Source organism: Mauremys reevesii, linkage group 3 (genome assembly GCF_016161935.1).
Source record: "Mauremys reevesii isolate NIE-2019 linkage group 3, ASM1616193v1, whole genome shotgun sequence".
NCBI lineage: Eukaryota > Metazoa > Chordata > Testudines > Geoemydidae > Mauremys > Mauremys reevesii.
In genome coordinates, this window is record NC_052625.1 from 162177499 (window position 1) to 162199836 (window position 22338).

The window sequence follows — 22338 nt, forward strand, 5'->3', positions numbered from 1 at the left end:
CACCCCCAAGAGAGCAGACAACTCCCACCTGCTAGGCAGCTGGCTGACAAATCCTCTAGCAGTGGCCTTGCAGCTCCTGCCCCCTCCACCCACAGTGGCTAAGAGCTGCAGGGCCCATGCAGCAGCTGCAGATGAGAGCAGCAGGCTGTGCCACAGGTGGCAGATAAGAGCAGGGTTCCCGCCACCCACCACAGCTCAGATCTGTGGGGCCCCCGCTGCCCACCGTGGCTAACAGCAATGAGCCTGCCTCCTGACCCAACTGATAGCAGCAGGGTCTCCACTGCTGGCAGCAGCTAAGAGCTGCGGGCTCTGCTGCCTGCAACGGCTCTCAGAGCTGCAGGCTTCTCGCCGCCAGCCCCAGCTCACAGCAGCAGGGCCCCTGCCACCCACCTGCCCTGGCTGATAGCATCAGGGCCACCGCTCACGGTGGCTAGGAGCTAAGGAGTCCGAGGGAGTGAGAGCTACTGGCCCTCGCTGGCGGCTGAGAGCTCTGGGACCCCAGCCGCCTGCAGCAGCTGAGAGCTCCAGGGCCCCCCGCAGCCTCCAGACTCTGATAGCCCCGTGCCTGGGGCAGTGGGGCCAAAGCTGAAGCTGAGGAGGATAATGTCACAGAGATCTCTAGTAGTGATGGAATCCATGACTTCCATTACAAAATCTTATCATTAGTGATAAGGTCACTGTCTTTGTGAGCAAAACCACAAACTGCATTATACCAATCAGTGGGGTTACAATAGAACTTAGTTCTTTATTTCATTCACCACCTCAAACGAGTGCTACAGAGATGTTATTGAATATTTTACATACATCTTTGCTGATGGACATTTAAAAAAAAATCGAATACAGAACGCATTACAAACATTACAACCCCAGTGCATAAAACAGATTAATTATGTTAACTTATCTGTAAGTGGGCGTTTTGGGAACAAACCCTCGGTGCTGCAAACCATCATTAGCAGTGGGTTTCGTGCATCTTACTGAACTATTGCTTCACTCAAACTTCAGAATGAATGCATTTAACAAACACTCCTTGAAGCATTTGATTTTTCTTGTTATTAAAATTTCATTTAATAATCAACTTCACCCAGTGTTTGACATTATGAAACACGGTGTACAAATAGGAAGATCTACAAAAGTTTTCGTTTTTATAACAAACACCAGTGATGAACATGAAAAAGATATTTGTGTTTTGGGGAAACAGGCTAACCTCCATTTTGGCATGAGCAGAAGCAATTTACATTGATTTTAATGAGAGCAGCATCTGCTTACACCAGAACTGAATATAATCCATTTAAAAATGTTTGTGGATCCAGCTGTTTCACTTTGTTATGCTTCATAGAGGATTAACGGGAAAAAAATGTATCTTTGATTTGCAGGACATGAAAGCAGTTCTGCATAACTCCTCTTGTAAGTTACTCTGAAATCATTAGCCCACAGCAGCCCCAAACTGAGCATTAGTTAATAAACAGTCTGAATGCTGCTGCCTTCTAGTGGATGGAGCATGGAACTGTTAGCCCTGGTCTACACTTGGGTCGGGGGGTCAACCTAACATGCAACTTCAGCTACGTGAATAGATGAAGTTGTATCTTAGGTCGACTTACCTGGCTGTGAGGACGGCAGCGAGTTGACCGCTGCCGCTCCCCCGTCGATTCCGCTTCCGCCTCTCGCAAGCTGGAGTTCCAGAGTCGACGGGGAGCGCATTCGGGGATCTATTTATCCGCATCTAGATGAAACACAATAAATCGATCCCTGATAGATCGGTCTCTACCCACTGATCTGGCGGGTAGTGAAGACCTGCCCTTAGTCAGAAGAACTGGGTTCTATTCCCAGCCTGCTGTGTGACCTTGTGTTATTTTACCACAATGTCTGTAAAATGGGGTCAATTCTTATCATTTTCTGTAAAGCATCTTGCGCTACAGTGCCAAGTAACTAACAAAGTTATTCATTACTAAAAGTGGAGTGTGGCATATCAACTTTTTGTTCTTTATTGCATGACTTGTCTTTTTCCCATAAGTCTCTTTCATACAGAGTATTCACCAAAGGGAAAAAAAAATGTGCTAGGTGAAATCTTAGTACATGACACAACAGCTTAAGTTTTCAAAAACTTAAGAGAAAAAAATTAGATTAGCTTTAAGAGTGCAGCAGAAGTACATTAATTATAATTTGCAGCAGCAGTACCGATAAAGTTCAAGTCTAGAGGAGCAAACCTGATCGCATTCTTAGATCACATCTTCACTGTGAAAGAAAATATCTATGTTCTTTCTGATACCTAAGGCAGTGCTATCAGTATTTATTTAATATTTGCACCCAGCACTCTAAAGTATTATTAGTTTAGTGCTAAAAAGTAACATTTTCTTTGCATTCCGTGCATTCTTTATGGAGACTTAACTTTGATCTGCCCAAAGAGCTAGTACTACTTTAACCCTGTTCGTTGTTGCACAGCTGTTGGACAGTTGATTTTGGATGTTCTAACAACATGATTGACTTTTCAGAGTTTTCTATATTTCTAAGCAGAATCTCTAGTCTCCTTTTGATTTTCTTTTGATCTTCAATAGCGCATCCAATTACAACAGACTGAAATTTCTGATCAATGGGTCCAGATGGTACCTCAGATGTGCATGCACCATAAAGTGACCTTAAACGGCTTTTGTAACCTTCCAGATCATCAAGGAGTTTATTGACTACTTCATCAATCATTCTTGTGGCGTGCAAAAGGGATTCCTGCTGCTGTGGGTTTCGTATTGTTTCTACAGAAACCTCAACAGTGAGGGTTCGGCTCATCAGACGACTGGCAGTCAGGCAAAGTTCTTCTCTTTCACCTAAATTTAAAAATAAAATTTTCTGATTTGTGTCTCAATGTTAGACCAAACGTACTCAGTTTACAAGTACAATCTAACTGCCAGCCTTTCTATCGCAGCCTGGTCCTTGAGAGTCAAGCTCAGTTCCTCCATCTCATGCATTATCTCCAATAATAATGGTTCTGCATGCTAAATTGGACCCTCTAACACCTGGCCAACCTCATTCTTTCAGCTGGCTTGCATGCATATAACTGCCTGGAACTTATTAGACAAGTCTGTTGATGATGCACAAAATGGAATAGAATCCTGCTTCTTAATATTAGCTGTGTTGGCTCTGCAGTGCAAACAGCAGTAAAAAAAGCAGTAAAAGGTTACGTGTTACTGCAATGAGGCAATATACTGCTTTTGTTCAGAGTCCTATCTGAATAAGAGTATACCACTTCCAGTCACTTTCCTGAGCTGAATTACACTTCAGTGCTTTTTTTTTTCTTCATGACAGGAAAACATGTGAACTAAGCCACTACAGTCACAGCATCTACATAAACTTCTAGCAGAGCTACAAAAAAAATTAATAAGTATTTTGCTACATAAAATGGAACTGGATAAAGAGCACCTTATTGGACTTGTTGCATTAGTTCTTGCATGCTATGCAGTAGTGCAACTATACATGGAGAGAAGGGGTAGATTGGTTTCTTAACTTATTAAAGTTTGTTAATAAAATGAAATGCCCAGAAGGGGCTATGATTTGACCTTACACTGGCTGAGTGAACTGTATTTTTAGAGCACTGTTCACAAGGATAACATGATAGATCCTTGTGGAACCCTACATGAGATAGTTATTTATCTGCCCTGATAAATAACTAAGGCTTGGTCTACACAAGGAATTTATGTCGGCATAACTATGTTGCTCAGGAATGTGGAAAATCAACATCTCTGGGTGACGGAGTTGTACCTACATAAGTTCCTAGTGTATACAGCATTATGTCAACGGGAGGGCTTCTCCCATTGACATAGCTGCTGCATCTTGGGGAGGTGGAGTATCCACATGGACAGAAGAAGCTCTTCCGTCGGTATAGGCAGCATCTTCACTAAGCACTATAGCTGCACCAATGCAGTGCTGTAAGTGTAGACAAGCCCTTACTCAGCATCACCCTCTGCAATCTGTCAATAAAAAGAATGGTACCACTAATGAGCCAGCCAATATTCCCCAATTAGTGTCTGTTAGTTAGATAACATCAACTCATCAGCTGCTATTTAGATTTTTCAGAAGTCTTTGGACACCTGGTTTTTCCTTATGGCTACAGTGGAAGCAGATGAAATATTTTCTTCTAATGGTATACAGCATATTTCAAGTTTGAGAAGGTACTTCAAGTATTCCCTGTACTTATAATGGGGAATACTGCTAGCACCAAAAATATCTTACTTTATTTTATGTTTTTTAGTAATAGGAACACACCCATTTTATGAGTGGGTATCTAGTACAGTTTCCATGCTATATTCTGTCAAAAAACAAATAAAATTAAAGGAACCAGGAAACCAAAGGATGATTTCCAGATGATATCAGCCTTGCTGTGTCACAACCTTCTTGATACTACTACACAAAAGAGGATGGTTAAAAACGGCGAAATCAGCAAGATAACCACTGGCAAGAGACTTGTTTCTTTAGCTGTCTGTTTAAGCACTGCTTGTTTGACAGAAGCTAGTACCCTTTCTGCTATTGGGGGACAGTACAGATTGTAACCAATGATTAATGGAATACTTCCCTGCTTGACTTTTAATAAACATAATGAGCAAGGTCCCATTCATCCAATGGACGGTCACCTGAATATCAAGGTAACCTGTGAGGATTATGTAACCCCTTTGGGGTTTAGAGAGCATGGCCCCTTTAAATCTTTTTCCTGGGGGGAGGGGGAGAGTGAGAAAAAAGGAGGGAAACTCCAGGGGGTGGCACTAGAGCTGGGAGGGAGAGAGAGGCAGCAGCCCGCAGGCCCTTGCAAAGGAAGCAGCAGAGAACCTGCCTGGAGCCTGGGAAGGCCAGGGCGGCTGATGGGGGACAGCCCAGGACAGGAGCCAGGAGGAGCCCTGTGCCAGGGAGGAATCGCCCGAGAAGGACAGGCTGGAGCTGGACCCAGTATCACGGCTGCCCAGAGCTGCATGGGGCTGAGTACTGGGGCTTGTGACTCTGCATTGGGAACAAGGCGTTAAGTGGGGAGGTGGTCGCTCTGTGAGGCTTTGCAGAGAGCGGCAGAAGAGGGCACCGGAGGGGTTTGTTGGGGAAAGTTCACTGGCGCCAAAGACGACCAGGAGCACACAAGACTCACCACCGGACTGGAACTTTGCTCAGGACTCCTGAACTCTGTGCGCAGACACATTGCTCAGCGTCTGCCCTTCTGGACTGTGCTACCACTGGGCCTGTGGGGCCTTGGCTTGAATGCAGCCCTGTTTTACTGCTCCCCCTATACTTCCCCTTGTTGTATTTCTCCTCTCATCCCTCTATCAATAAATATCTCCCTTAGTTATATTCATTGTACTTCTCCTGTGGGTGGGTGTGTTCACTCTGGGTGGTTTGGAACAGGTGCCCCTGGGGTGGAAGGGCTTTCTCCTGCTCCATTCCTGTGCGCACCTTCTCTTGGCCAGAGCTGCCTGCACAGCAGACTTCATCTTGGCCACGAGGGCGCTAAAGTTACAATTACATTTAGGGAGAGGCTGCTAAGAAACCTCTGTAAGAGGAGAAAGGATAAATACAACTGCCTAATAGGCCAATTCTCCCCTTTAGAGACAGCTGAAACTCAATTGTGTCCACCAGTTTCCATATGTCTAAATAAAGTCCTCCTGCACCAGGAGCAAAGGTGAGCTGACCCTGACTTTGAAAAGGTGGTGATGGGCTGGGCAGGACAAAAGGGTAATTTTCACATATGCAGTAATGCTTATCTGAATTTGAATAGTCAGGTGTAAAAGGCTACTAAGGTAACAGGATCCATCTAACTAACACTACATTACCTCAAACAGACTTACATTTATTCTGCTCCCTCACCACTTTCAAATAGTTCAACTGAGCTGCAAGTAAAACGCATACACTAACTGTGATTTAGGACTGTATCCACTGACTTCTCCAAAACAAGTTTCAAATGAGAATCTAGGAAAAGGCAGGCTCTCACCTTCACTGATGTGCCTCATATCTTGGCTGTTCTGTATATTGTGGATCATTTCTAGCAGGGTTTCTTTTTCTTGTTCCATAGCAGAGGCTGCATCACGCAAGGCTTCAACCCTGAATAAAGTTGAACCAAGCAGAAGAGAAAAAAAATCTATAATAAAGTCACTTCAGCCATATAACATGCTCTCAGTGTTTCTTTGTTTTTTTCAGTTTGCCCTTTCAGTTAGTTTTAGCAACACTGCACTGTTGTCAGACAAGTGACATGACTGCCAATTCATGGCAATATCAGGTGCACCTATTCCATGATAAAAGACCCCCAGCACACCCACTGCTAGCCTCGGTCAGTTGACTCGGGCTTGGGCTGTAAAATTGCAGTGTAGATATGCAGACATGTGCTGGAGCCGAAGATCTGAGGTCTGCGATGCGGGAGAGTCTCAGAGCCTGGGCTCCAGCCTGAGCCCAAAATGTCTACACTGCAATTTTTAGCCCTGCAGCCTGAGCCCAAGTCAACTGACCTGGGCTCTGAGAGTTGGAGCCACAGGTATTTTATCACAGTGTAGACATGATAAAAGGACCATCAAGTCCTTCTATGTAAAAATGTGCTAAGAGAAAAGCTAGGATTGACAACCCTCCAGGATTGTCCTGGAGTCTCCAGGAATTAAAGATTAAACTTTAGTTAAAGATTATGTCCTGTGATGCAACTTTGGTTGGATGAATTCCTGGAGATTTCAACCCTAAGAAAAGCTAGAGAGCTCTCTGCAATTTCCTGTGCAGAAATCTCAGGGTACTAAGGGGATAAGGAGTTAGCAGCTGCATGGAACATAAGGATTCCTGGGGCATCTTGGTTCCTCCACAGTTCTCAGGGCATCAGTGTGGAGTCAATGTCAATCATAGCATGGTGCTCTCATGAATAATGTAGCCCTTGGTATCTCAGCTACAGCAATACACCAACCAACCCCTCACCCCTCTCAAAAAGGAGAAAGAAACTATAGAGCCAAAGTTAATACTGTTCAGCTTGGTATTAACTTTAGATGGAATTTCCTTCTGGATAACACACCTTTTAATAGGTGAGCATGCTGCACTGAGTGTTTGCACGCCAGCTCTACACACTGCCTCCACAATCACTGTTTCCTTAGCAGTAGGTGATGCAGAAGGCAAGCAGTTGTAGGAAATGTAAAGAGGCCTGTATTTGTCCAGTAGCAGTTTAGGCAACAGCTCACATTCCTAAACTCCAGGTAATGCAGCAAACTAGGTTCCTCCACAAACCTGACCCTTTTTCTCTGGTCCCATTCATCATACTACACACAAAATGGGTAACATCCTTCTATCTGGGGGACGAGCATGTCACATAAGCTTTGCTCTTTGTGCTCTATGTTTAGTCATATCTGCCATTATTTGTGCGCCTATATTCTCCCCACCCCCTTTTGCTTTGTACTAGAGAGCTTGATCTGGCCTTCAGATTTGGAAATACTATACTGGAAACCTCGGTTTCAATCCTTCAGTTAATTTCCCATTCCTTCACCATGCCCTGAAGGTTAGGGGTTTGGAATTGATTAAAGTAATTGGGGAACGCCACAAATAGACAGAAAATGCACAGTAGGGAATCATTAGCACTGGCGATGAGTGCCAAAAGATAAACTTTTCCTCACTCAATCCTCCAGTTTCTGCACTTGCCTGAGTAATATTAATGTCATGGTGCACAGCAGTAGTGGGCAACCTGCGGCCCATCAGGGTAATCCGCTGGTGGCCACCAGACAGTTTGTTTACATTTGCACAGCCGCCCGCAGCTCCCAGTGGCCGCAGTTTGCCGTTCCTGGCCAATGGGAACTGCAGGAAGTGGCGGACAGCATGTCCCTGTGGCCTGTACCATTTCCTGAATATCCCATTGGCCAGGAACGGCGAACAGTGGCCACTGGGAGCTGCAGGCGGCAGTACAAATGTAAACAAACAGTCTGGCAGCCACCAGCAGATTACCCTGATGGGCCGTGTGCGGCCCGCAGGCTGCCCACCACGGGAGTAGAGGGTTTGCTGAGATTTAACTGGCTGCTATGATTGTGCAAAAATGATACAACCTCTGTTTTCCCAGTTCCCCTACCTGTTGTATGATGACCATTACATGAGTCTGTTGATAGTTCTAGACTCTTTTAACTGATAAGGCAGAAACTTTAGACAATTGCCAAATTGAGGTCTGTTTCATAGTGTCTATGAAACTCTCAGTAAAAACTAAGAGAATCCACCTATCCTGAAATGTTTATTAAACATGGTGAAAAAATGTGATCTATTCTCTCTGACATTCACTTGGATATTACTTATAACCAGAGTGCCAATATCATTAATATTTTTACCTAAAAATTTTCCTATCCCCTGGAAAATAATACAAAGTAATTTATGATAGAATACAACAAAGGGGGAAGATTGCTTGTGCCACATAGCTCTGCACAAATGACCACAGAAGTACAATAGGGACAGGTTATTTTACTTTCCCCTTATGTAACTGCTTTCTATTTCTAATTCTTTCATCTCAACTAAAGGTGGCAAAGGTAGAAAAACAGATTTTGCTTCGTGGCACTGAGTAATCAATCAGGTTCCAATAATATCTTGACCAGATTCCCTTTACATAGTCCATTGTGCACAAACATGTGGCTGCAATTTTTCTGTCTTCTTTTCCTCAAAGTCTAAGTTTTTATTTGTTCTGATTTTTTTTTTAATTGAGTGGGGGCACTACTCTTGAGCCTAACTTCATTTCAACCCACCCTTCCAACTAAAGGCAGACAATGCCTAGGGAGAGGATTATGGGGGGATTACTTAATAGCAACATGATACATATCTTTCCAAGAGAGATCAAATACACTATTTCTACAGATCTCCCAGTCTAGGAACTTCAGCTATGAAAGCAAATCCCTGATGTTCCCTGGCCTTACATCTCTGAGGTTGCACAGCATTGTACTAAAAGTACACCACTAAATTGTCTTAACTGCTATACATTTGTGGCATTCCAGTCCTACTGCTGATTTTAAATTAACCTTTAGTTGTAATTTTACTGACAAATTTTTCTCATCTATCCCAGTGTTCATTAACTATAGTACCAAGCACAGTCAGAAAATGGCTCATTCTCTCTTTCCGATGGAATCCACCAGGCAGTCAAAATACTTTGTACTCTAGAGCATTACAGGTTGTAGCCACAAGATGGTGATCACTATTAACTATTTATATGTATCTGCAGTAAAAAAAGTTACACGGGTTTAACTCCAGTGATTTAAAATTGAGTTAAATCAGTATAACCCCCTAATGCAGATACATTTAAACTGGTTTAACCTTTGCTCAAAAAGGGTTTGAGCTGCATTTAATCAATTTTAAATTTAAGTTTAGTTAAAACAGTACAACTTTTCTAACACACAAGACATCTAAGTATATTTGTCTTGATAAACCTGTTATAGCACTAGAAGATGATCTACAAATCACTCTTTTTACATCTTTCTAAATTAAAGCTAGGTTGTGTATGTGTGTTTGGAGGAGGGAGGCAGGACTATGATACTGTCCATCAAAAGAAGCTTACTCAAAAAAAGCAACTTTTCAACATTATTCCCAGGACCACTGTGCAGATGATGAATTCGATCTGGATGCGAGTACATAGGTACTGGAACTAGGGGTGCTGCTGCACCCCTGGCTTGAAGTGGGTTTCATCATATACAGACAGGGTTTACAGTTTTGCTCAAAGGCACTCAGCATCTCCCCTATACAAATTGTTTCAGCACCCCTTGAGTATACACTGGGAGAACTGTGAGCTCTTCAGGGCAGGGACTGTCTATTTGTATCCAATATAGTGTGGAAACTGGTGATGGTATTAAACACTTTATTTTCTTAAGTTTCCTGTACAGCGAATTCAAAGATGAAGGCATTTAAGGTAGGCTCTGTGATAAACATGCATCTAACATCACTGCCCCAAAGATTGCAGCCAGAAAATTAGTTGAGAGAAAAAGATGGGTGGAAAAAAGGAAACTTAGATAAAGGAATAAGCAAAGTTCATTTAGATTTTTTTTCCCACTCTTAAGAGTAGACAATAATAAAATAATCCTGCTATGATGAAAATGCAGAAATATTTAGATACAAGCCTAATAATTGTAAGTGAAAGCTTACGTTTAAGACATACTTAAACTTATTTTATGTTTATTGTAACTGGTGAGGGGAAAATAATTTAATACAAATTCTTGACAAAGGTGTGGATTTTTGGGGGGATGAGGAAAGTATTGTAAAGTGACTCATTTTCATTATAATAATAAAGACAGTAATAAAGCAGGTGAATTGATTTTGTATCTGAGTTGGTTACATTTTTATGGGACTTTTGCGAGGCCATTTTAATTATTACATTAAATAACTCAACTATGCCTTTTTTAAAAAGACATTGATTAAAGTATTTTTCAGAATTTTTTTTTAAAAAGTATCCCTTCACTGTTGTTCCCCTTGGAAACTTGAAACTAAAATTAAGAAATTTGGAGTTTTTAACAGATTATTTTTATAGCAATTCAATTGCACGCATACATTGATTCAACACACTCAATAAGGGCCTGATCCAATTCCATCAAAGTCAATGGGGTCCTTTTCAATTATGTCAGTGGGTTTTGGATCAGGTCCTACCATCTGACATTGAAAAACAGTGAACTGCATTACAGAGATGCATCTTGAATCAGCATAATTCTAAAGAGGATTTCTAAAATACCACTTCCTTAAAATACTGAGTGATTATTATGTGATTAGAAGCTGACAGCTTAGTTTAGCAAGATTTTGTGGAGCATCAGGATAAATATAAATATAAACATTATATAAAATATACTATGCAGTTGATAAAAATGCCCTTTAAAAAGTAATGCCTTGATAAGTGTTAATATCTTATGTCAGATATGATAACCAGAAGTTAAGAATTATTTTATTTGCAATAATTGCTGTTTGGTGGCTACTCTAGACATTTGTGTCTACTACAGTATGTTGCATCGCCACAAAGTGGCACTTGTCAGTGAGACTTTTTGTTGTTGTTGCATTATCTGCAAAGTGCAAGGAATGCATGGCCCTGCAGAGTAATTCATGGCCCTCTCACCTGAGAGGTGACCTCTTGGGGTCAGGACTGAGACATGTTGTGCTATTCAACATGGTACACTGCTGTTGCTGTTCATGCATTTATTCTTTGGATAAATGGAGGACTTCAGTCTCCAGGGCTATTAATCTGGAATGGCACAATTAAGTACAGGCCTGTTAGTCTTACATCGATTCTGGACAAGATAATGGAACTGTTGATAGGGGAATTGTTTAAGAAAGAATATATGGGACTTGATTAATAAAGAATTAAAGGAGGGTAATGTAATTAATGAAAATCAACATGGGTTTATGGAAAATAGATCCCGTCAAACTAACGATATCTTTTTTTGATGAGATTACAAGTTTGGTTGATACAGCTAATAGTGTTGACATAATATACTTAAACTTCTTTAAGGCACTTGATTTGGTTCCACACATTTTGATTAAAAAGAACTAAAACAATATAAAATTAATATGAGACACGAGGTGGGTGAGATAATATCTTCTATTGGACCAACTTCTGTTGATGCAAGAGACAAGCTTTTGAGCTACACAGAACTTTTCTGACCTGAAGAAGATATTACCTCACCCACCTTGTCTCTCAAATATCCTGGAGCCAAAACTGGTACAACACTGCAAACATAAAATTAACATAGCACATATTAAATGGATTAAAAACTAGCTAACTGTAAATGGGGAATTGTCACAGAGTGTTTCCAGTGAGTCCTGCAGGAATTGGTTCTTGGCCCTATGCTATTTAACATTTTTATAAACATAAAATCATCACTGATAAAGTTGGCAGAAGACACTAAAATTGGGGAAGTGGCAAATAATGAAGAGGACATGTCTCTGATTCAGAAAAATCTGGACAGCATGGTAAAGCAGGTGCAAGTAAACAATATGCATTTTAATACAGCTAAATACAAATAGATATAGCTAGGAACCAAGAATGTGGGCCATACTTAGAGGGTGGGAGATGCTATACTGGAAAGCAGTGACTGAAAAAAAAATGGGGGTAGTGGTGAATAATCAGCTGAAATGAACTCTCAGTGTGATGCTGTACCCAAAGCAGCTAATGCAATCCTTGGATGCGTAAACAGGGGAATCTCGAGTAGGAATAGAGAGGTTATTTTACCTCTATATTTGGCACTGGTGGAATACTGTGTCCATTTCTGGAACCCACAATTCAAGAATGATGTTGGTAGATTGGAGAGGGCTCAGAAAAGAGCCACAAGAATGACTGAATGATTAGAAAACATGCCTTATAGTGATTGAATTCTTTGAGTCTATCTATTCAGCTTAAAGAGAAGATTAGGGGGTGACTTGATTACACTCTACAAATACCTACATGAGGAACACATATTTAATAGTGGGCTCTTCATTCTAGCAGAATAAGTGATAACATTATCCAATGGCTGGAAGTTGAAGCTAGGAAAATTCAGACTGGAAATAAGATGTAAATTTTTCACAGTGAGGGTAAACCACCACTGGAACAATTTACAAATGGTTGTGGTGGAGTCTCCATCGCTGAATATTTTAAAATCTAGATTAGATGTTTTTCTAAAAAATATGATCTAGGAATTATTTTGGGGAAGTTCACTGGCCTGTGTTATACAGGAGTTCAGATTGTATGATCACAGTGGTCCGTATGAATCTATGAGCTCTAAAATATGCAAGTTTTCATCCTCACCTTCAAGGCCCTGCACAAGTTTGATCCTCACTTGGCTCCCTGTACTTTTTATGATAAAATTCCCATTCCACATTAGTGAAAGGACGGGACATCAAAACTTGTGAAAATTCATTCGAACACAAGGCACAGCTAATTTCTTCAATGCAGTGAAAATAGCAGCATCTCAACCTTATGTAACAAGTGCACCGACTTTCATATTCAACTTTGAGGAGAAGGGTGGGAATGTGTCTGGGAAAGAGGTTCAAAAAGGGAGACAGAAGGATGGAGAAAATGATTGCCTGCAAGTGGGAGGGTCCTCAATCTGACATGTAACCAGGGCCAATACGAAAGAAATCTTTCTAGCATACTTCGGTGCATACATCTGGAATATCACACATTCAAAAATATACATTATATCTACTAATCTAATACTTTCATTTTATTTATTTATTTAGGCTGAGGAGTAGATTCTTCCTGTAGTGCAATATAATCACTGTCAGGGATCATGGGATACTACCTTATCTTTTCCCACAATTCCATTGATGCAAAAGCCCCATGAATTGGTCCCCAAAAGAAGTATGGTAACGAAAATTAATTTTTTTTTAATATGGACAAGGTATTAGATTTCTTTTCTTTCACATTTTCATAATCTTACAATTCTAATTTTCCTTTCCTTTGTAGCATTTAACGTAAATCAACCATAAAAAGAATTATTGTTAATAAAACAACTCCCTTGACATAAATTAAGTACTCTAACAACACATAATGCTGATTTGCAAACCCACCCAGAAGAGCTCAACTAAGCAAATACATTTTAATCAAATTGAATATTTGTTACAGTAATAAGAGTAAAAATATTAAGCTTTAAAATGTTTGAAAGGTTCTGATTAGACCTTTGCCACTCAACCAAAACCCAATGGCACCCAACTACAAGTGTTGGGTTTGGGTCTAGTCAGGTGTAATCTGACTAGCATACATTCTGAGTAGTCGCTTATCACTGAATGTGCCGACTATGCTATTCATAGGCAGTAAAAGCTAACTTTGAATGTGTGGGCTAAGGTGCACATGGGGGAGGAAGGGCAGTGGGAGGCCCCATCTGGAAGCAGAGAGGGGCAGAGAAATTTAAGGGGTAGTTGGGTGGGGGGAGAGGAAGGGAAGCTGGGAGATATAAAGGACAGTGGGAGAGCTCAGGAAGGCCCAGGAACAGAAGTGACACCTGCCTGGCAGAACCCTTCCAGTCCCTACCTCTCCACTACTTGTGCCCAGTTCCTCAGGGGGACAACTCTGTCTGGGTGGCCCTGCTCTCCTGCCCAGTCCTGGCTATAGCCTCCCCAGCTCCCGCTGCGCTGACCCGCCACTGAGTGCCCATTGTCCAGGCCTATCACCAGCACCTGACATTGAGGACTCTTTGCAGCTGGGGAGAGAAAAGGTCTACCTGGCCCGGGACCAACTCCCCGCAACAGGCACTGGCATCAGTGCCCCTCTTACCCAAGTTCCTACTTCCTGGTCTGATCCTGGGCATGGCTCCAGTCCCCCCAGTCCCGTTCTTGCCACTGCCCCCATGGACGTGATGCATGGGGAGAGAAACACAGTTCAATCCCCACAATATTTCAATTGCGGGGAGCTAACCCCCTCACCACCACCCCCAAGTTCTGTTGCCCCAATGTTATTGTTTGCAATTTTAAGCCAGCTAGTCCTTCCGTTTTCATTATTTTCTCAGGCCGGGTATGAAAACAATTTGACAGTCTTGGGATCAGATCAGATTTGCTGTGGTCTAGTGGGGTTTGGTTCAGGATTTAACATTAGACCCAAGCAGCCCTTTGCTATTCCTTGGTTCTTGATCCTCCAGCGCAGGACATCTCAATCACAATAAAAAAGCTGCATAGAGCTCTCAAGACTTCTTTTCTGATCATCAGCTCGTTAGAGATACTATAAAGTCCTGCACTACAGAGCAGGAATCTAACCAGACTGTAAATCTATAAAAATATTAACTTGAACCCACTCTTTTTACATAAATTATTAAACACAGTATTATACAGTAATGCCATTATACAAAGCATAATAATATAAAGGCCAGTAGTATACAAAATATTTTTATGCAGAAAAAATATATATACATGCTATCATATTATTCCACTTACTTGTATATTCCATGATCATTTATCACTTATTCAAATATCAGTTTTTCACAACACTACAGAATGTAAATTAAAATATAAGTAAACTATGTAGATTGCAATAGTACCTAAAGATTTAATGGCTCAGGGATCCAAAAGCCAAGTATTGGGGAAAATGAGAGAGGACAAGGAAAAGGAAAAGCTCACAAGACAATAATACTACCAGTTAGTTTTTGAGAGGTCTGAGTCGATACACCTCCCTTCACTGTCACCTGATGTCTAGTGTTTCATTTTGTATTTGCTTGTTTGAGGAGTCATGGATTTTATTCTGAATTTCACTGATTGTTCCACCATATGCTGCCAGTATTTTCAGAAAGGTAACTTGGGCCCCCGATCATGCAAATACTTAAGCACCTGTTAAAAATTTATGCACGTGAATAGTCCCACACATATAATGTCAAACAGGTACATGTGTGTCTGCAGGATTGGGGCTTTGATGTTGAATATCAATTAAGAACACTACATAAAAACCCCAGTTCTCCTTATTTCTGCTTTTTACTTGGCCTACAAGTGATTGAACACAAGTGCAGCACCTTTCTCTAGTATAGGGGTGGGCAAACTTTTTGGCCTGAGGGCACATCTGGGTATGGCAGGCCATGAATGCTCATGAAATTGGTGACTGCGGTGCGGGAGGGGGTTAGGGCTCCAGCTGTGGGCTGTGGAGTGGGGCCAGAAATGAGGAGTTCAGGGTGCAGGATGGGGCTCCAGTCTGGAGCAGGGGGTTGGAGAATGGGGGGGATGAGGGTTCTGGCAGGGGGTGCAGGCTCTGGGATGGGGATGAGGGCTCGGGGTGCAGGAGAGTGCTCTGGGCTGGGACCGAGGGGTTCAGAGAGAAGGAAGGGGATCAGGGCTGGCTCAGGGCGTTGGGGCACAGGAGGGGGTCAAGGGTGAAGGATCTGGAACTCAAGCAGCTCCTGGAATCAGCGGCAGTTCCCCCCTCCAGCTCAGCTGGCTGTCCCTCGCTGGCCTTAGCACTGGGTTAAGAATTATATGATTAAGCTAATAGTTTCATAGTTCTGTGTCCCCAATGCCATAACTTCAGTGAGAATGGTAGGTTAGTACTGTGTCCAACTGCATTTTGCCATTTATATTACCAAGAATAATCCAACAAATAGAAGTTTTATTTCGCTCGCTGTGATATGATGTATATTAAATTACACTCCCTGCCACACTAACACTCATTCAAAGAAAGATTGCTGGTGTTGCTGCCTAGAAGCAGCACTTCATTCTTTAAGGCAGTGACTTTTTTTTTTTTTTAATCCACTGACTACTCTTGTATGCAGAAACCCTGCTAGTCTGACAGCTTGGCAGGAGGGGGGATAATCCCAAAATTGTAAGGAAAGATGAAGTAGTGAACAGTTTCATTTGTGGAATAGATTTTCCTGAAGGGGGGAGGGAAGATGAGGAAACTGATATCACAGCAGGGTACTGTCTTTGGGGATGGGGGAGGCCAAGGAAAGAAATCAGTTGAAAACTGTATTTCTGTCTGACAAATTTCACTCCTGTAGTTACAAGTAACACCTAAAATTACTACAACTAAAATAAATTGTGAAGTAATGCACATTGGAGGCAAAAACATGAACTATGCCTACACCTTGTACCGTTCTCTTTTAACTGGATCAACTCAGGAAAAGGACCTGGTAATCATTGTGGACAGCTAGATGAAAACCTCTGTTCAGTGTGCAGCTGTAGTCAAAAAACCTAACATGCTGTTATATGCAAAAAACATGGAATGAAGAACAACAGGGAAAATATATTATGTCATCATACAAATCAATGGTACACCCTCATCTAGAATACCGTGTGCTGTTCTGATCACCCCATCTCAAAAAAGGACACAGCAGAATTAGAGGGGATTCAAGGATGTGGAAAAACTCATTTGAAGGGAGACTGAAAAGATTGGGATTGTTCAATGGAGCCACCATTGGCCAAACCGCTCAGGACTGGGAGCTGCCTCCTGATCTTCAGAGATGGGCAGGGGCTGGTATCAGGGTGTCCCCCTATTCCCACCTATGTACCCAGTCTCCACTGAGCTGGGGTGGGGGAACAGGGAGACTATCTGTCCTGGTGCCTCTGGCTCAGGAGCAGGATCTGGGGCTGAACTGAACAAGCCTTCAGGCTCCTGAGTGTTTGACTTAAAGCGACAGTGCACTCACATACACATTCCCCTTCACACATTCTTGTATTATTAGTATTGATACTTCCTGTTGAAATGCACATATATTCTCTGTAATATTAGTCTTTCAAAGTTCATTAAGGATTGCTGTACTGTTATTTTAGTTTTTTGACTGGTCTGTGCATTTCTTAATTTTATTTCTCTCTTGAGCTTAAATTTAATATTTGAATACTGAGTTCTAAAATACCTAACCTGTCTTGGCTGCAGTCATTATCTTTATTACTTTTATTACCACATTATGCTTTGTCATTCTTTATTTAAAGTGGTGCAATCAAATAATAGTATCCTTTTAGAACGTAAATTTAGTTTGTACTCACCTTAGCTTTGCCAGTTCAAAAAAAGTAGCTAAACATATAACTTTAGACACTGTGCAGATGGTCACTTATTTTCAAATTGTATTTTTAGTTAGATCCATAAAATAACAAAGTTCATATGAAAATAAATGCAGTTCCAAGTCTGATCCTAAGAGTAATGATGGAGCCAAATGTTAATGGGTGTCATAAATGATTGTGACTGGTAAACATAGCCACAGGTGCTGACTTTCCATTGTGCCAGGGGGATGCTTGACCCCTGACTCTGCCTCAGGCCCTACCCCCACTCCACCCCTTCCTTTAAGGCCACACCCCACCCTGCCTCTTCCAACCCCTGCTCCACCCCCATCCTGCCTCTTCCTGTCCCATTCTGCCACCTTCCCTGAGCACACCGCATCCTCGCTCCTCCCCCACAGCCTCCTGCATGCCGGAGCACCCATGGAGTCAGCGCCTATGAACATATATGCAAAAATAAAGAGAAAAAAATGTAATCACATATGTTAAAGTAAATATGTTTTTAGTGGAGTGAACAATTGACTAAAATAGAGTAGATAATGGCAGCAACACAGGGTGTGCCTGTTAGAGAAAGTACACAGATTTTCAGCAGAAGCTACTTATTTTTATTTCTCCCTTGATACTTTGTACACTTGAGATAGTGTACAAAGTATCAAACTTATGTTTCTGATATCTTTGTTAAGGTTCCAAAACTGATACCTCCAGGATTGAGAATATCTTGCTGTATTATCTCCTGATTGTACATATAAACTTAAAACATGGCTTTAACTAGTGTTTTTATATTTTTTCTTTGCATAGGAATTAGATACTGTGCTCCTGACAGCTAATTTCTAAGTTATCTAAAAGAAAAGAAAAAAAAAACAACCCACCACAATCCTAGAGTTTTCAGGTGCCTAACTAGCCCCTGCCCCCTCCTACTAAAACCTGAAACGCACCCTGGCTCCCCTGGATTATTGTATCTTCTGTGAAACAACATGATTCTCTAAGGAAGGTGGAGCTCCCCTTATAAAGCAAACGCCTAACCCTTCAAAATTCAAATACACTGTGTTCAGCAAGAAGTGTGAACACAGGGTCTCTATAATGACAACTGTGTCTTCCTACCCCTATAAGCCTGGAAACTATATATCTAGGTCTCTCCCCAGCCCCTCCCAGCACTTCAGTGGAAGCAGCTGTGCTCTTCACTCACAGCCTGTTTAAATCCCAGCAGCAGCAAACTTCTTTTTCATTCAAGTCCGGTGGCAGGAATAGACGCCCAGATGGGAGAGAAGAAAGCAGCAACAGCATCAACCTACTGGGCTTCCAGTACACACACACACCACCGGCTGAGCACGTCTAGCAAGGCTCTTCTCCAATAGCAGAATCACACTTCAACAGTCCCTACTGCCGCATTAGCAAGACCCCTCCAAAAATGCCCTGCGCACCCTGCCGCACTAGCAGGACGCTTCCCTCCCCCTCCCCATCCCCATCCCCTGCCGCACTAGCAGGACCCCTCCCCCCACATACGGTGCCGCACTAGCAGGCGCCCCCCTGCACGGCCAGAGCCCCTTCCGCGCGCCGTGGCCGGACCTGCGCTCCAGCTGGTCCAGGTTCTGCAGCAGGCGGCCGGAGCAGTCGGCCATGGAGGTGGAGCGGAAGAAGCGCCCGTGGAGCTGCCCCGCCGGCTGTCCCTCGCTGGCCTTAGCGCTGGTCCTGGCCTGGGCCATGGCGCTCCCGGGCCTGAGGAGCCGGGCCTGCGACTACTGCGGCTGCGACTCCGCCTCCCGCTCCCCCCGGGGCAGACCCCGCGCAGCGCTAAAGGAGGAAACCGGCCGCCGCCGCCGCCGCCGCCCCCCGCGCCTGCTCCCTGCCCCACTGGGGCAACCCCACAGGGATGGGGCGGAGACTCGCTCTCCCCGCCCCCACCAGGGGAGATGTGGCAGAGACTCGCCCCTCACACGCCAGTGATGGGAGCAGCTAGCCAGTCACCGGGGGGGGGGGGTTGCCTGACTGCTCCCCAGGGCCGGCTCTAAGTTTTTTGCCACCCCAAACAAAAAAATTTTGGCTGCCCCCTCACCCCAGCCCTTTCTCTTCTCCCCTCCCCCCATCTGCACCCCCTGCCGCCCCAGCCCTGGGCTCCCCCCCTCACCTCCCACCAGTCCAGTGCTGGCAGGGTTTGGGTAAACAGTGGGGCTCCCGGGCTGCGCCTCAGCCCAGGGTCCCTCCAGCCAGGGCTCCCGCTTCCAGGACCGGCCAGGACCCGGGAGGGCAGAGCTGGGGGACCGCCCCGGCAGGGGGCTGAGGAGCCAGAGCAGGGTCACCCCAGAAGAAGCAGAGCCCCAGAGAGCGGGACGCAGGCCCTGCACAGCAGCACCCCACCCTCTATAGCCCCACTGCTGCTTCTGGCCGCCCTGCTGCAGTCCCTTGGTGGCTCGGGCTGCTTCACCAATCCCCGGATGCGGCGCTGCGGGGCGGCTGCCCTGCGACACCTGCAGGTGGCTCCATGTGCCCTGCGGGGCAGCTCCCAGCCTGAGTGTCCCCAACTCGGAGCCTGCCCAGCCCAGCCACAAGGTGCAGCGCTGCTCCCCCACGGCGCAAACCTCAGTGGCCCCAGGGCACCCCCCATGCACAATGTGCTGCTGCTGCCAGGGCCGGCTCTAGACTTTTACCACTGGAAGGGGAAAAAAAAAAAGGGGGATGGCTGGAATGCCACCCCTGAAAATGTGCTGCCCCAAGCACGTGCTTGGTTTGCTGGTGCCTAGAGCCAGCCCTGCTGCTCCCTGCCAGGAGGATGGGAGACACAAGACTCAGAGTTGCCCCTCCACCGCATCCACCCCCTGTGGGGCTGGGCGGGGGCATGGCCCATAGCACCACTCCCTCGCCATGGGGCAGGACTCATTCCACTGAGGAAAGTGACAGACTCGCCACGTGGCCTCCTGTAGAAGCACAGGGCAGGTACCCTGCTAGGGGGGGTTCATCCATTGTCCCCATAGAATAACGCTACCCCCTCGGTGACCGAGGACAGTCCCACTGCCTGCTCTTGGGACCAGGCAGAGACTCACTCCAGGGGATGAGCTCTAACCCAGCAATGCACTATGGGATGGGAGGGCAGATGTAGGTTCACCTTGCTGCTGCTTCTGCAGCAGAGAGTTGGGGGCAGACCAGTGCTTAATCTACAATGAAAGAGGTGCTGGAGCTCAAGAAATTTTGTTCAAATTTGTAACCCTTCTGTCAGTCAGAGTGGGTAGCAACAAGGGCTGGGTTCAGTATCTAGGGGTTCCTTCCCAACAATACAACACAAAAGTGGCTCGAGCCCCCCCACCCACTGACCTGAGACAATTACACACCACCTCCTGGGCGCCTCTAGGGCCTGATCTACACGGGGCGGGGAGAGAATCGATCTAAGTTACACAACTTCAGTTACATGAATATGTCGCTGAAGTCAACGTACTTAGACCTACTCACCGCAGAGTCTTCAATGCAGTGAGTCGGCTGCTGTCGCTCCCCTGTCAACTCTGCCTGCACCTCTCACGGCGGTGGAGTTCAGGAGTCGATGGGAGCGCGCTCAGGGGTTAAGTTATTGCATCTAAACTGGATGCGATAAATCAACCACTGCTGGATCAATCACTGCCCGCCGATCCAGACGATAGTTTAGACATACTCTAAGAGGCAATACTTCCCCTCTCACAAGCACAGAGTCTGAGTGTATTAAAAAAAAATGGTATAAAAGGAGGGAAGTAACTTAATTTGGGAAAACACTGCAAACAGGATTCATAAACAGAAAACATGAACAAAAGCCCAACCCCCAAGGAAGTTGGACAGTATTCTTTTCTCTCAGGTTCTTAAGTCCAGCAACCAAAATTCCCTTTAACGTGTCTGTCTCTTCTCTGCACCCTGCTCACAGTTATTGTCCTTGGTCAGTGCAGACCCAAACTTCAGCGGTGCATCTGCAGAGTTGACCTCCCACACTGGGTGGAGGGGTGTACCAAGGCACATTATTCACTCTGCTACCTGGGCACTTGCTCGCCGCTCCTCTTTGCCAGCTGCCCGATTGACACTCCATGCCTCTTCGCCAGCCGCCCTGCTGGCCAAAGGCTGATTGCCATGCTCTCTGTGGGGCTCTGCTTCAATCCTCTCCACCAGCCGATTGCCGACCCACCAGAATGTCTTCAAGTCCCACCACTTAATGCAGCTCTCAGCGATTTCAGTTGTTAATGGGGGAGCTTCACCGCTGGTGCAGTGCGCATAAAGGTAATCTCTTGTATTAGAGACACTGTCCTAAAGCAGGTCTAATGCTTAGACCTAGATATCAAGATTTTAGCTCTGCAGTGTGTAATAAAACTCTCAATTGAATCTAAATTAGCTCTTTTATTATGCAGTAGAGAGAGGAAAAAAAAAACAGATGATGCCTAAAACCCTAATGCAGGCACCTCTCCCCCTAGCTTTTGGAACCCATGTCCCCTGCCTAGCAAGTGCCATTAGGTTGAGAGTGAGTCTCTCAGTCAGGGTATGCCAAGTACAATTCTGTTGCCTTTGAGTCACACAACAAGGATAACAGCCCTTTATTACTCCTGCCCCAATAACAAGGAGATAGGATCCAACACCAGCCAAAAGTGATAATTTGGGCAAGCAATTCCATCATGCTAATGAGCACCTAGGTGTGCCCATGCAAATGAGATCAGTTCCTGAAGTCCTCTTCCACAGCTCATCACTAGATGTCAGGGGAGAGCTCATTCAGACTCTTATCAAGCCCATAGATTCTGTGACTATGAACTGCCAAGCCTAGAGATGCCGGGGCTCAGCCCTGGTAAGCCCTGGCACAAATTAAGCATTGGGGCAGACTGGTCCCTCTGCTGGTATGTGCGGGGTGGGGGAGTGTGAGGAGCCAGACTCACTGCACCGGCGCACAGTGAGAAGACTGTCCCACATTCCCTAGTCCTGGAGGATCCCTCCAACCCCCAAAAGGGACAACACATTTTACCCCCTGTGAAAGCA

At 44.5% G+C, this 22338-nt stretch overlaps 1 protein-coding gene across 4 annotated transcripts; it reads right to left on the reverse strand.

Annotated features, from left to right (window-relative positions):
• Nucleotides 1-1040: 1040 nt before the first annotated feature.
• Nucleotides 1041-21696, reverse strand: BAG2 (BAG cochaperone 2). 4 transcript variants are annotated; one of them, XM_039528616.1, is made up of 3 exons: nucleotides 21355-21696; nucleotides 5954-6063; nucleotides 1041-2816 (listed from the first exon to the last, which is right to left on the reverse strand). In XM_039528616.1, the coding sequence occupies exons 1-3, from the start codon at nucleotides 21447-21449 to the stop codon at nucleotides 2416-2418; spliced, it is 606 nt and encodes a 201-aa protein (XP_039384550.1). In that variant the 5' UTR covers nucleotides 21450-21696; the 3' UTR covers nucleotides 1041-2415. The 4 variants fall into 4 exon arrangements, with proteins under 4 accessions (XP_039384550.1, XP_039384548.1, XP_039384549.1 ...); XM_039528614.1 differs by lacking the exon at nucleotides 21355-21696 and adding an exon at nucleotides 18934-19133; XM_039528615.1 differs by lacking the exon at nucleotides 21355-21696 and adding an exon at nucleotides 18554-18706.
• Nucleotides 21697-22338: the final 642 nt, after the last annotated feature.